The 14,378-nt window shown below is 43.6% G+C and overlaps 1 protein-coding gene across 3 annotated transcripts in view; it reads right to left on the reverse strand.

Moving 5' to 3' along the window:
• MARF1 (meiosis regulator and mRNA stability factor 1) overlaps positions 1-12,680 on the reverse strand; it is a 45,076-nt gene extending 32,396 nt beyond the window's left edge. Inside the window, exons 1-7 of one of the 3 annotated variants that reach the window (XM_063143395.1) lie at positions 12,661-12,680; positions 9,479-9,680; positions 6,546-7,220; positions 4,969-5,143; positions 4,243-4,469; positions 1,575-1,692; positions 1,290-1,462 (exon numbers count right to left, since the gene is read on the reverse strand). In XM_063143395.1, the coding sequence (XP_062999465.1) occupies positions 1,290-1,462; positions 1,575-1,692; positions 4,243-4,469; positions 4,969-5,143; positions 6,546-7,220; positions 9,479-9,622 (1,512 nt within the window). In that variant the 5' untranslated portion in view covers positions 9,623-9,680; positions 12,661-12,680. Of the gene's footprint in view, positions 1-1,289; positions 1,463-1,574; positions 1,693-4,242; positions 4,470-4,968; positions 5,144-6,545; positions 7,221-9,478; positions 9,681-9,824; positions 9,910-12,660 lie in introns of those variants that run through there. The other 2 variants (XM_063143394.1, XM_063143396.1) reach the window with 2 other exon arrangements.
• Between the last annotated feature and the right edge of the window lie 1,698 nt (positions 12,681-14,378).

Below are 14,378 nucleotides of genomic sequence, written 5' to 3' on the forward strand. Positions count from 1 at the left end.
AGCCCTCCCTCCTGCTGTCACCTGTAACTGCTGAACTTTCCAACTAAGATTGTAGTGCCTGAATTTGCTTTCCTTTTCCCCCTCCTCCTCCTCCCTGCCAATCCCCTTTCCTTTTGTGTCATGTCTTTTAGATTGTAAGCCTGTGGGCAGGGACTGTCAAGAAATACTTTTGTAAGCCGCCATGAGAGCCTTTTTTGGCTGAATGGTGGCATAAAAATCCTTAAATAAATAAAATAAATAAAAAATCAACCCTTCTCAGGCCAAGCGCCACCACCTGAAAACCTGAGAGAGGGTGAAATAAAACCTTTCCCCTAGCTATGAGGGAAACAGGTTTAATATAGGATCTCTCTGAATTTACTGTGGGTATAATCTGGTGCGGGTGTTTAATAACTGTAAGGCAGGTAAATAATGCCAAGCTGACACGTGGTATTTGGTAGCTAACAAAATAAAAATAAGTTTATTGTTGTTTAAAGGCTTTAAACTCTCCACACACCAACCATCTCACTCTCTTCATACCAGTCCAAAGTCCCTAGAATCCAAACTCTTCAGTAAACAACTCTCTTCACACACACTCACAAACTCCCAACACTCTCCTTATACCCTGTTTCCCCGAAAGTAAGACATCCCCCGAAAATAAGACCTACTTCCAGTTTTGCCTCTCGTTGTAATATAAGGCATTCCCCCGAAAATAAGACCTTTTTTTTTTGTTCAACAATAAATGTGTACCGTATTCTTCTTCATGGAAAAATAAGACATCCCCTGAAAATAAGACCTAGCGCATCTTTGGGAGCAAAAGTTAATATAAGGCACTGTCTTATTTTCGGGGAAACAGGGTATACTCCTTCCCCCACACCTATGACATCATAAGCCACACCCACTCCGTTCTAACATTCCATACTTACCAGACATACTAAGCTAGACATATACAAGATACTCAATTGTGGGGTAACGCCACAGTTGCGTTCATGAAAACTTGGAAACCTGGCTTATAAGGACTCCTTAAACCTTCAGTAGGCCCTACTGAAGCATTTGCAAGCCTCCCATTGGAATATGGGAGGTCCTAGTTGTGAAACAGTTGTGTCATCATTTTAAGAAGAAACCAAAAACCTAGCTGTTTAGCCAAGTACTAACCACTGGAGCAGATGGGTGGTTAAAGATTGCTGCGTCGTGCTAAGTTACAGTCTACAGGCAGTTAGCTAGGCTTAGAAATGCCTCATCTTGCCAGAATGGAAGCCAGAACTCTTCCAACCTATTCACCTAAAAACGCGCACACAGAGGAAATCACTTACTGGTTTTTTCAGTGGTAATCTCGGCGGCAAATCTGAAATGAACTCTTCGAATCTGATGAGCTCGTGAGCATGATGCAAGAGCGCTTCAGAAGCCTGGTTTTTGTGCACCAGGATGATGTGGAAGCCATGGCGGTGTCTCAAGTCACTGAGTTCTAGTGCAAAGTTTACATCCGCTGAAAACACAAGCGCACCGTCAACGATAATCGTTGGTTTAACAAGACCGTTTCAGACAAGTTCACATTTATGCTGGCTTTTTTCTTAAATAAAAGCACTGTTTACACATACTTGATACGAGGACCACAGTGGCCGGTGCAGCGTGCGTATCAGCAAATCTCCTAAGACTCTGTCTGAGTTTGTCATCAGCTGCGTTCTTTGCTGTGGCATTAATGTGTGCAACTGTCACCTGAAGAAATAAAAGGAGACATTCGAACGGAGGCCTTGCTGGACACGATAAACAGTTGATAACTTTCTTATAAACGCAGCATAATGAAACTGCAGCGTGATTCACAATGAGGCTCGCCTGACACCAACGTTGTTATCCAATATAAACTTCTCCTGTTAACCTTCAAAGCTTTTCACGGTCTAGCTCCTTCCTATCTCTCCTCTCTCATCTCACACTATTGCCCCGCTCGTGCTCTTCGCTCCTCTGATGCCATGTTTCTCGCCTGCCCAAGGGCCTCTACTTCCCTTGCTCGGCTCCGTCCATTTTCTTCTGCTGCCCCTTACGCCTGGAACGCTCTTCCAGAACATTTGAGAACTACAAGTTCAACCGCAGCTTTTAAAGCTCAGCTAAAAACTTTTCTTTTTCCTAAAGCTTTTAAAACTTGATGTTGTGCTGACTTTATATTGTTAGTTTTACCCTACCCAGTGCCTGCTTACCCTACCCTGTGCCTGTTTGCATTCTCTTCCCCTCCTTATTGTTTCATTATGATTTTATTAGAATGTAAGCCTATGCAGCAGAGTCTTGCTATTTACTGTTTTGCTCTGTACAGCACCATGTACATTGATGGTGCTATATAAATAAATAATAATAATAATCTTTTCAGCGCCAGGTCAAGACTTTTCTCTTCTCCCAGGCATTTAACAGCATTTAACCACAGATGCTAAGTTGTTTTGTTTTTTTAATGGACACCCAGAACTGTTGTTGTTTAAAATGGATACTGTTTCATACTGTTGTTTTTATATTTTTTGATGGTTTAAAATTTTGTATACTTTTTTTTTTAATGTCCACTGTTTTTAACTTTTGTAAACCGCCCAGAGAGCTTCGGCTATGGGGCAGTATATATAAATGTAATAAATAAATAAATAAATAAATAAATTCAGCTGGGGAAAATGGCGGAGTTAAAAGAACCAAAGACTCATGAGAAGCAATGGTTCCATTTTATTTTACACTTTCCATGCGTCATCTAGAGTATTGGGTCCTGTGCTGGGCACAGCACTTTAAGGGCACAGTCGCCCAGCCCTTCTCAAGGGCGTAGACCCACAGCAACAGGGTGAGAGGAGGGAAATGAAAAGTAGTTGAGTGTATGGAAAAACGTTACATGTGGAAATTATTATTATCAATATTTATATAGCGCCATCAACGTTCATGGCGCTGTACAGAACAAAATAAAACAGAATACAAAACATCCTGCCCTATGGCTTACATTCTAAAATCACAATAACAAACAAACAGGGAAGGGAAAGGCCAACCAGCATGGGGGACAATAAAACTAATAATAAAAACTATTATCGTCACATGATTATAAGCTTTCGAGAAAAGAAACGTTTCCAAGTGAGATTTAAAAACTGAGATCAACGTCGCGGTTCAGATGCACTGGAAGAGAATTCCAGGCCTAGGGGGCAGTGAGTGAAAACAGGCGAGGACGAGTGAGAGAAGTGGAAACTCTTGGGCAGGTAAGAGACGTAGTGTTATTAGAGCGAAGGGTGTGAGCAGGACAGTAAGGTGAAATAAGAGACGAGAGACAGGGAGGAGCCAGACTGTGACAAGCTTTAAAAGTCAAAAGGAGAAGCTTGTATTGAATTCTGTAGGAGATAGGGAGCCAGTGAAGGGATTTTAGAAGCGGGGTGACGTGATCAAAATGACGAGCCAGAAAATAATCTTAGCCGTTGCATGATGAATGGAAACCCATGGGGAAAGATGAGAAGAAGGAAGACCAGTCAACAGGAGATTACAAGAGGCGAAGTGGGAAATAACCAAGGCATGAACGCGAGTCTTGGCAGAAGAGACCGATAAGAATGGGCGAAAGGCTGAAATAATAATAATAATAAATAAAATTATTTGTTACCCGCCTCTCCCTCTGGATCCCTCTGTGTACATCACAAATAAAAACACCATAAAATACATACAACTAATTCAAACGTTTCAAACCAGCACACTGATAAAAAAGGCATCTAAAATTCAACTGGGTAGGCCTGCCGGAAGAGATCAGTCTTTATGGCTTTCTTCAATTCTGGACTGGGTATGAAGAATAAGGGGGAGCGATATGTCATTCTTCAGATACGTGAGGACCTGTCACATATGCAGAGGGCAAATATTCTCTGCTGACCCAGAGGAGAGGACTAGACGCAACAAGCTTAGCCTACAAGAAGGGTGCAAGGCAGAGGAGAATTCACGACGGACACAAAAAGAGATTAGTCTCAGGACGGTGTTAACCTTCAGGAAGATAGATTGTAGTTGACCATTAAGAGAAACTTCTTGATAAGAGGAGATCAAAAACAGAGTTACCTGGGGGTGGGCTCTCTCTCTCACTGAAGGGTCTACAAGCAGAAGGCTAGACAGCCATCTGTTTTGGATGATCTAGCTGTGGATTTCCTACATCGAGCAAGGGGATGAACTCAACGGCCTACACAACCCCGTCCAACTCTAGGATTCTATTAATTCTTCTACAGCCCAGATCTGAGCTGGAGACAGAGAGACTTGGGGGAAGCAGTTGAACCCCGAAGAGCTTACCTGGCAGTTGTTCAGTTCTTCAATAACTTCTTTGTTCTCCTTGCTGATGTCACACACACAAATGAACTCTGCCTCTCGGTGGCCTTTAAAAAACTTCTCACGAATTCGCTGTACCACGGCCACAGCTGAACGGCCGGAAGGAACGGAACAGTTTTCAATATCCCAAAAGACTCCAATTGGAGGCAGGTTTTCTAGCACTTGGCCTGTTATCGTAACTTCTGGAGATCCTATCATCGGAAAAGATAAAAATGATCAACCCATTGCAAATGCTAGCGCTGCAGCTTCAAAAGCTAGCCAAGATGGAAGAAATTAGAAAGCCCTCCCTGGAATATTAATTACACAGATAAAATGTTTAAGTCCGCCTAGCGGAAAAAAGGTTTGGATCAACACAATTAAGTGAAAACATGCCCCATCTGATCCGTGATCTACACCCCACTAACTCCAGAGTAGACCTTTTATGGCCAATGGAATTGCCAGGGGCCGTCTCAAGATTGAAATAAAGAGTATCAATGGCTGGGTTCAGACATCATGGTGGCCCTGCGACTGAGTAGGGATTTGAATCTAAATCTATCTGGTCACACAGTCTGACACTTCTGTAATACTAGTTCCCTTCTAAGAAATTGAGTTTTCATACCTTCAGACAGAAATGCAACACTTAACAGATTATGGAGAATGTTAAAACTTTCACAATTTTAAAAGCATATCCGCGAAGGCAATGCACTTTACCGTATTTCTGTGGCAACTGGCCAAAGCTGCTTGCCAGCAGTAAACTCTTCTCTTTTCTTGCTCCTTTGGTTCCGCAGCCATTACATATTGGGAGGGAGACAGGTGCAGCTTGAGCATTTGGAGGAGGAATATTTGGCCAAATTTTAGCTGCATCAACCAAACTCTCTCTGGATGGCTGTTGGGAAAACATACAGCATCACTTAGGGCACAGTACTAGCCATACTAAGAGAAAGACGGAGACGCAGTGTGCTATTGAATGAATTACATTCCACGTGGACTAGGAGAGCAGCTACGGTTTGCACGGGCTTTTAGGTTTGAGCTCCCACATTTCTTTAGCCTTGGGATTGGAAACTTTTAAAATAAAATGGGGCTGCCCACTTCGAAAGGGTAAAAGAAAGGGTGGAATCAAGGTTCCCTGTTCTGTTTTTGGACTAGCCTGCCGGCAAGCCTCATTTCCCTCCACCATCCCTCCTTCTTGAGAGACACAAAGGGAGAGGAGAGCACAGAGCAGACCCTGGTGTGCACAAAGGCATAAAAACGTAATGGCTTTACTGGATGCAGACCAAGGTTCATCTAGTTCATTCTCCATCACAGACAAGCCAGAGTGGAGAGGAAAGGACTATAATACTGTACTACATTAACCAAAGGGAATAATCCCAATGGTGCTGTAATCAGAACTTCATTAAAAACACACGCACACACACCAGGCTCTTGTTTTAATGGACACTTTTAATGCTCAGATCGCAGGCTTCAAGTAGCTGATCTCTACCATTTGTTCTATGTTAGTGGGGCCTGGAGATGGAAAAAAAAAAACTATGCAAGCCTTCCCCTTCTTAAGTGCTCAAGCACGCAAGAAGTTGAGGCTGAAAAACGGTCCTTCGCTGCCATCCATGCAATGAGACAGTAGCTAAAAGTGTTTAATGCAAGCACCTGAAAAGTTATTCTCAAGCCTACAAATCTGATGTATTTCCCCAGCCAGACTTTCCCCCCCTGTCCAAACACACATAGGGTTGCACCCTAAAATTACTTTCAGGCAACCAACTTGACTAAAACCAGTATTATTTTCAGGCTGTTGTTGCCATCCGTTTGATGACCCAAACCACAGTGTACCAAGGCTAAAATCACAGAAATACCTTCACTTCAATGATGTTTGATGGAAAAACAAACACATTTAATCCCTTACTTTAAGAAAAAATGCACAAATCCAAGTAACCTCTTTGCATCTAGAGATTCTGATTACTTCCTGTATTAAAATTAAAACCTGATATGGTTTCAGATGTATCAGGGTGAGAAAAAAAGGTTTCGTCTTCTAGAGCAGTCGGTAGAGAAGTGCTGTTCCTCCAGGAACTGCAGAACATGACGAGGAGACTCAGAGAATGGATTTTACATTTCAAGGAAGCTGGCCACTGTCTTCACAAACCCCCCAACCTGGATCTAAAGAGGGCTTAAGCTAATGCTGGCTCTGAAATTACCAAATTGCAAGATTAAAACTGCAAATCATCAAACTTGGGTTTAGTAAATATCCAGATGAAAGCCCCACAATACACAGGGCATTATAAGTACGTGTCGGTACAAACCTTGCTGAAACACTCAGTGCAGTAGTGAGAGCCCTTTAAATAAACGGAAGGTGTGACTTTGAGGTGCAGCGAGTTGGTGCAAACACAAGACGCTCGCTCCGGTTGTGCGATGTGTTCCTCCAAAAGCCCGGTAGCCCCGCTTCTGAACTCAGAACAGGAAAAATAACCCGACGTTGCGCAGCTCTGATGGGCGGGAAACGGATGGAGTTTGTGCACGTTACCGTGACAGGACTGGAAGTGGAGTTTCCCACAGCAGGGGAAGTGCGGACAGGAAGAGACACTGTTTTCCAGGCACACTCCAGACAAGTCACTGGCAACGCCAGCAACGCCGCTTCGAGCTGGAACGTTCTTGAGTGAGGAGGCAGACTGATAAGCAAAACCAGACCCTATTTGACAAGTGATTGTTCCAGTGCCTTGTGAGTCTAATACTGTGCCAGGGTGAATCAAGCTACCACCACCGCCTCCACCGAAATGCAGTTGAGGACCGTGAGTGGAAGAGTCAGAGTCATGAGTACAACAGCTTACTTTAGAACTGGATGACAATTGTATTTGCTTTTGCTGAAGGGAGCGAACATCAGGAAGGGGGAGAGCAGCAAATGGTTTCGAAGCGGCGTGGTGAGGGGATGGGACATCCTTCAACTCCACAGCAGCTTTCTTCTTCTCCATGGACTCGTTCTGAGAGGTAAGGAGACATTGCAAAGATGATCAGTGCCACACGAGACCTGATGGAACGCCTCTCCCGACATGAACCTACCCGTACACTGCGCTCAACATCTAAGGTCCTCCTCCGAGTGCCTACTCCGAGGGAAGCTCGGAGGATGGCAACAAGGGAGAGGGCCTTCTCAGTGTTTGCCCCCCGACTGTGGAATGTTCTCCCCGAGGAGGCTCACTTGGCGTCAACACTGTAATCTTTCAGGCACCAGGTCAAGACTTTTCTCTTCTCCCAGGCATTTAACAGCGCTAAGTTTGTTTTTTAACGGACCCCAGAACTTTTGTTTTTAAATGGATACTGTTGTTTTTATACTGTTGTCTTTATGTTTTTCATGGTATTAAATTTTGTATACTTTTTAAAAATGTTTTCTGCTTTTAACTTTTGTAAACCACCTAGAGAGCTTTGGCTAAGGGGCGGTATATAAATGTAATAAATAATAATAAATGCATTATCAAGGTACCGCTCTGACAGACAGACTTGGAAGTACAAAGCAAGCTTCTCATATCCGTAATACATTCAATCGGGGTTGCATTATCATCTACAAAGCCAAATTTGGCAATGCCCCTTGTATATATTTATTTTATTATTTGTTATTTATTTATTTACAATATTTACCGCTCCTCATTGAAAAATTTCAGAGCGGTGTACAAGATAAAATGGAAATAAAAACAGAATAAAACACTAAACGCAGATCTTAAAAGAAGCAGTGACTCCTGGCTGAACATTAAGGAAAGGCTTCCTGGAATAAAGATGTTTTCGGGAGGCGCCGAAAGGAGTACAGAGTTGGAGCCTGCCTGACCTCTAGAGGCAGGGAACTCCATAGGAGGAGAGCCACCATGCTGAAGGCTCTTCCCCTGGTGGACTCCAATCGGAGGATGGATCTATGTGGGACCACCAGGAGCAGGCCCTCGGATGACCTCAGTGACTGGGCAGGTTGGTAGGGGAGAAGGCGCTCTCTCAGGTATCCTGGTCCCAAGTTGTTTAGGGCTTTGTACACAAGTAGAAGAAACCTGACCCAGTAGCAAATAGGCAGCCAGTACAGTTTCGTCACCAGAGGAGTTACATGCTGGAAAGGGGCAACTCCAGACAACAGGCGAACTGCAGCATTCTGCACTAGCTTCAGCTTCCGGATCAGCTTCAAGGGCAGCCCCACATACAGCGCGTTGCAGTAATCCAATCTTGAGGTTTATACTTCCTCAACTTTGGCTTTCAATCTTTTGAGGATTTTTTTAAACAAGGATTGGGACAGAGGAGAAACAGAAAGGAGATGGGGTTACAATGGCTAACAGCGCAGATGGCAGAAGCTATAGAAGCGAGGGAAGATCTATGCAGTGTTATACTGGCCTCCTCCCGGCCCTCATCCAGTCTGAACCTTCACCAGATATGCTTTACGAGTTTCCAAGATTCTCTTAACATGACCACCCTTTTTGGAATTTGGCACCAGGTAAGAGAAGAGTTTCTTTGGCAAACAAGATGTGCAACAGAACACAAGTAGACACAGTCAAGAGTAATATAAACTCCTCCTCCACACCATAGAAGGATGTTTCAGGAATCAGGGAATGTATTTTTGCTTATGACTGTGACTGGCAGCCAGTTACCAACATGAAGAAAACTCTCTCTCTCTCATCAAGGTAGCAATAAAAGTTGTATGTTTACATACCAACTCTACTGCATTCCCGATTTTCAGGTTCACCTAACTTGGAGCCAAAGATCTTATCCATCACATTTATTGATTACGTCTTTCACTCCTCATGTGTCCATTTTATGGTTTATCAGGAAAGTGGTAGAGTTGCATGGCACATCTTTCTAAAGCAGATGGAATAAGGGTATTGCACAAGCATGGTGGAAAAACCAAGCAGAATGAAGACAGGATCCTGAAATTCTGCGCAGGCACGATAAAAATCAGCGATGGAAAGAAATTAATATATGAAGAGGCTGTCTTATTCACTACGAACAGAACTATAGGGACAGAAACTGCTGAAATTATTCATTAGAGTTGGCAACGAAGCAAACATGAGAACTCACAGCTATATCTGTGCTAAGCATAAAAAGTAAAATGTGGAGATCTTCATGCAGCAGTTTCTGGGATAGAAGAAAGTTTCACTTGTAGAGAAGACTAAACAACTTCAGATACATCACCCCTTCCTCTTTTCAATGCCACAGATAGGACCATTTGGCACCCTAAATAGGTCATATCAGCATTCCACTTAAAAAATCCTACCGTTTTTGCACTGAGAGGACAAGTCTGTTCAGTAGCTGAAAAGCAATTAGAGAATTTCCAGAGCCATGGTTTAGCATCATTATCTTGTTGCTGAAGCCATCCAAGCGGTCTAGTACAGACGTCCTCCGTTATATTTCCTTCCATTATACAACCATACAGAGGTCAACATTCTTATGCCTTCCCTTTCTTTCATTCTTTCTACCTGTGAAAGAGGCACATATTTTAATCACAAAATTAGCCTAGGTATGATTAATTAAAATGTGAACAGGCACATTAAAACAACATTAAAATCACCCCACTGGCTGCCAATTAGTTTCCGGGCAAAGTACAAAGTGTTGGTCATTACCTTTAAAGCCCTAAATGGTTTGGGTCCAGGTTACCCGCGAGATCGCCTTCTCCCATACAGTCTGCCCCGCACACTCAGGTCCTCTGGGGAGAACTTACTTCAGTCAGCTAAAACTAGGCTGACATCAGTTTCCCAGAGGACCTTTTCTTCTGTCGCCCCCAGATTGTGGAATGGCCTGCCGGAGGAGATTAGTAAAATTAACCCTCTGTGTGATTTTAAAGCAGCTTTAAAGACTAGCCTTTTCCAGCAGGCCTATCCAGATCAATGTAAAATCAAGAATTTTTTAAATGTATTGATTCCTGTTCTAATTTTGTTCCCCGCCTTGATCCAAAGGGAGAGGCAGGTAAGAAATAAATACCGTATTTCTTCAATTCTAAGACCCACTTCACACCCCCCCATATAAAATCTCTAAAAACGGGGTGTGTCTTAGGGTTTTTTCCCTGTTGGTGGTACTGAAATGAGTGTGCGTCTTACAATCGAAGAAATATGGTATATTATTATTAACCTTCAGTTGCAAATACTAAGGCTTGAAAGTGGAACTAAACCTCTGCCTTTGTGCAATGTTTATTCTGTTTGCTAAAGTAACCTGCACAAAGTCTATCTTTTGTTTTGTAGTTCAAATCTACGGGAATGTTGCTCAGACTCAAATTACCTCCCTCAAATATTTGCTTAGCGGATAGCCTATTAGAGAAAGAAATAATAGATAACCATCTCTGCTTGTAAAGTAAGAGGTAAGTTGGAGGAATCTCCCATCCGCTATCTCAGCATACACTGCAAATGAGCAAACATTTTTCTTCTTAAAGATTATTATTAGATGGAGGCAATGATGTTAAACGTTATGTTCTCAGGCATACAGAAAATTAGCAATAAAACTATACACAAAAATGCAGACTTCTTGGCTTCTAACAATTTACAACAGCTCCCTCTTAGCACAAGGCCTTTATTAAAAACCATTTGGCTAAGATTCTGTAAGTTGGTTCTATTTGTTATTCGTCCATGTTTGTTGCAGGCTACAATCTTTGCCCAACGTTTGTCTAGTTTTTAACCATTATTATTATTGGAAAAATGCAGACCGCACATGAAACAACAGTAATAAAAAACTACTTTTGTGTTTGTTGTGCTGCTTCTTAGTTATTTGCTGCTTAGACTGGCTTTCAACCAAATAATACAGTTAATAACAATAACATGTTACATACACGTATCACACGCACAATAAACACACACACATTTAGGGTCATAGGCTATTGTCTTTAATGTTTGGTTGTAAGCCATTCTAAGCAACACAGTAGCTGGAAAACCAGACAATTAGATATTTTAAATTTAGAAACAGGCAAGAAATAGGTAAGCAAAACTAAGTATCAGTTTTGTGTGTTTGTTGTTTTTACTATGTTTTAATTGCTTTAGGAACCATTCCAGTTTTTATTATGTTTCGTTATTGTACTCTACCATAGGAGGCCTTCTGCCCTGAAAGACAGCCAAGAAATGCTTTTTAAAAATCAGTATCTTGGTCGACTTGTGTGTGTGGGGAGAGAGTTAGGGGTAAGAGTCCCTGCCCATGTACAGAGCAAAAATTTGAGCAACCCCTTCAGGAGACATTTTGCCATGTGTATACCAATACATATGTGTGGGGTGTGTGCGTGTGGAGATACTTACTAGGAAAGGGGCTTGGTTGAGAAGGGGAGGAAGAGAAAGAGTCCCTGAGCATGTACAGAACAAAAATGTCCTTTTAGCAACCTTTTCACAGAAAATACCACGTGTATACCAATAAACATGTGTGGGGGGGAAAGATACGTACTGAGAAAAGGAGCTTGGTTAACTGGGGAAGGGCGCCTGAGCATGCACAGAACAAAAATGTCCTTTTAGCGACCCTCCTACAGAAAATATCACGTGTATACCAATAAACACGTGTGTGTGGGGGGAAAGATAAGTACTGAGAAAAGGAGCTTGGTTAACTGGGGAAGGGCGCCTGAGCATGCACATAACAAAAATGTCCTTTTAGCGACCCTCCTACAGAAAATATCACGTGTATACCAATAAACACGTGTGTGGGGGGGGGGGGGGAAAGATAAGTACTGAGAAAAGGAGCTTGGTTAACTGGGGAAGGGCGCCTGAGCATGCACATAACAAAAATGTCCTTTTAGCGACCCCTCCACAAAAAATACCACGTGTATACCAATAAACACGTGTGTGTGTGTTTGTGTGGGGGAAAGCTACGTACTGAGAAAGGAGCTTGGTTAACTGGGGAAGGGCGCCTGAGCATGCACAGAACAAAAATGTCCTTTTAGCGACCCTCCCACAGAAAATATCACTTGTATACCAATAAACACGTGTGTGTGGGGGGGAAAGATAAGTACTGAGAAAAGGAGCTTGGTTAACTGGGGAAGGGCGCCTGAGCATGCACAGAACAAAAATGTCCTTTTAGCGACCCCTCCACAGAAAATACCACATGTATACCAATAAACACGTGTGTGTGTGTGTGTGTGTGGAGGGGGAGAGACGTACTGAGAAAGGAGCTTGGTTAACTGGGGAAGGGCGCCTGAGCATGTGCAGAACGAATACCATATCACGTGGATACCCACATACCTGTGTGCGTGCGAAGGGGAGACGGGCGGAGAAAGGGGCTTAGTTAGTTAACAGAGCAGGGGGGGGCAAAGGTTTCCTGAGCACGTGCAGAACATTTCCCCCAGCTGCCCCGCCCCATGCTTTGTTTTGTCGCCCTTTAGGGGAGTCCGAGAAAATGAGAGAGAAAATGAGAGAGGGTTTGGGGGGGAGTCCCCCTCCCCAGAGAACTACGCCCCCGCCCCCTCCTCAGTCAGTCAGTCAGTCAGTCACTTACCTCACCGCCCTGCCACCGCCTCACATGCCGCCGCCACCACCTCGGCCTCCTCCTCCTCCGCCTCCGCCTCCTCCTCCTCCGCCGCCCCCCACGTCCCGCCGCCGCCTCTTTGTTTTGCTCCCCCTTCTCCTTCTCCTTCTCCCTCTCTTCCTTCCGCCGCCAAGCGCCGCCTTCTGCCGTCAAGGAGAACCCGCTCGCTGTCGTAAATGCCCGCTCGCTGTCGTAAAAGCACCCCCCACCCCTCCTCTTTTCGGGCTGAAAGTTCCTCTTTTCTCTCAGGGCCCGAACAGGCCCGGCTTTAAACTCCCGTCTCTCCCGCCCTCCCCTTTTTACTCCGGAGTAGGCGCAGGGCTCCCGATCCGGATCTTAAAATCACCCACACACACACACACAAACATATGCTAGGGTCCCGATCCGGGTCCAAAACTGCCATGATTTGAAATCTGTGTAGCAGCTGCGTCTTTCCCCGCTTCCATTTTTACTCTAGAGTAGGTGCTGGGGCCCTATCCAGAACGTAAAAGCTGCTCTTACTCCCCCCCCACGCATGCTAGGGTCCCGATCCAGATCCCAAACAGCTGACTTTAATTATAGCAGCTGAGTCTTTCCCTAATTCCTTTAAAAAAAAAAAAAAACTTTAGAGGAGGTGTAGGGGACCCAATCCGGAACTTTTAAACCCTCCCTTACTCCCTCTCGCCCTTTCCCATCCGGATCCAAATTAATGTTTTCCATTTTTTTTTTACTCTAGAGTAGGTACAGGGCCCCTGATTCTGATCGGGATCTTGGATTGGGAGCTTTTAAGATCCGGATAGGGCCCCCTACACCTACTCTTAAAGTAAAAGAAGAAGAAGAAGTGGAAAAAGACACAGCTGCTTTGGATCTGGATCGGGGCCCTAGATTCTTGCACTGTTTATTGTTTTGAATAAAGTTGAATTTTATTTTAAATATTTGTATTTTATAATTTTAACTGGTTGCGATTTATTGGTTGCAATGCGCCCAGGCGACATTAGTCGTTGGGTGGATTAAAAATGTACTAAACCATTAAATAATAAAATTTAAGTTCTGGATAGCCCCCCCCCCCCTCGTTCCTACACTAGAGCAAAAAGGAAGGGAGAAAAAGACGCAGACGATAGACAGATTTAATGTTAATGGCTGTTTTGGATCCGGATTTTAGCATGGGGAGGGGAGGAGTGCTTTTTATCTATCTATTTATTTATTTATTTAGAATATTTATATACGGCTCCCCATTGAAAAATTTCAGAGTGGTGTACAAGATAAAATGAAAATGAAAACAATAAAACAGTTAAAACAAAATTTAAAAGAAGCAAAAACAGATTCAAGGCTGCATATTAAGGAAAGGCGTCTTGGAATAGGGCGCTTTTGCTCTTACTATAGAGTAAAAATGAATAATAATAATAATAATAATAGTAATATGCCGTTGCTAGACATCATAGCTGTTTGGGGCCTTGCAGCACTCTCTTGGCAGTGTTTACTGGGAAGTAAGTCCCACTGTGTTCAATGGGCCTTACTCCCCAGTCTGTGTGTTCAGGATTGCAGCATCGGTGAGAGTTTCCAGAAGTATAAACTGTCTCAGACCGCAACCCTCCATGGGTCTACTTAGGAAAGTAAGCCCCGGTGATTTCAATGGGGCTTCCTCCCAGATAAGCCACAATCCTCCCTATGCACTCACCTGGGAGTAAGGCTGCTTTGAACCTACTGGG

Source organism: Elgaria multicarinata, chromosome 17 (assembly GCF_023053635.1).
Source record: "Elgaria multicarinata webbii isolate HBS135686 ecotype San Diego chromosome 17, rElgMul1.1.pri, whole genome shotgun sequence".
Taxonomy (NCBI): domain Eukaryota; kingdom Metazoa; phylum Chordata; class Lepidosauria; order Squamata; family Anguidae; genus Elgaria; species Elgaria multicarinata.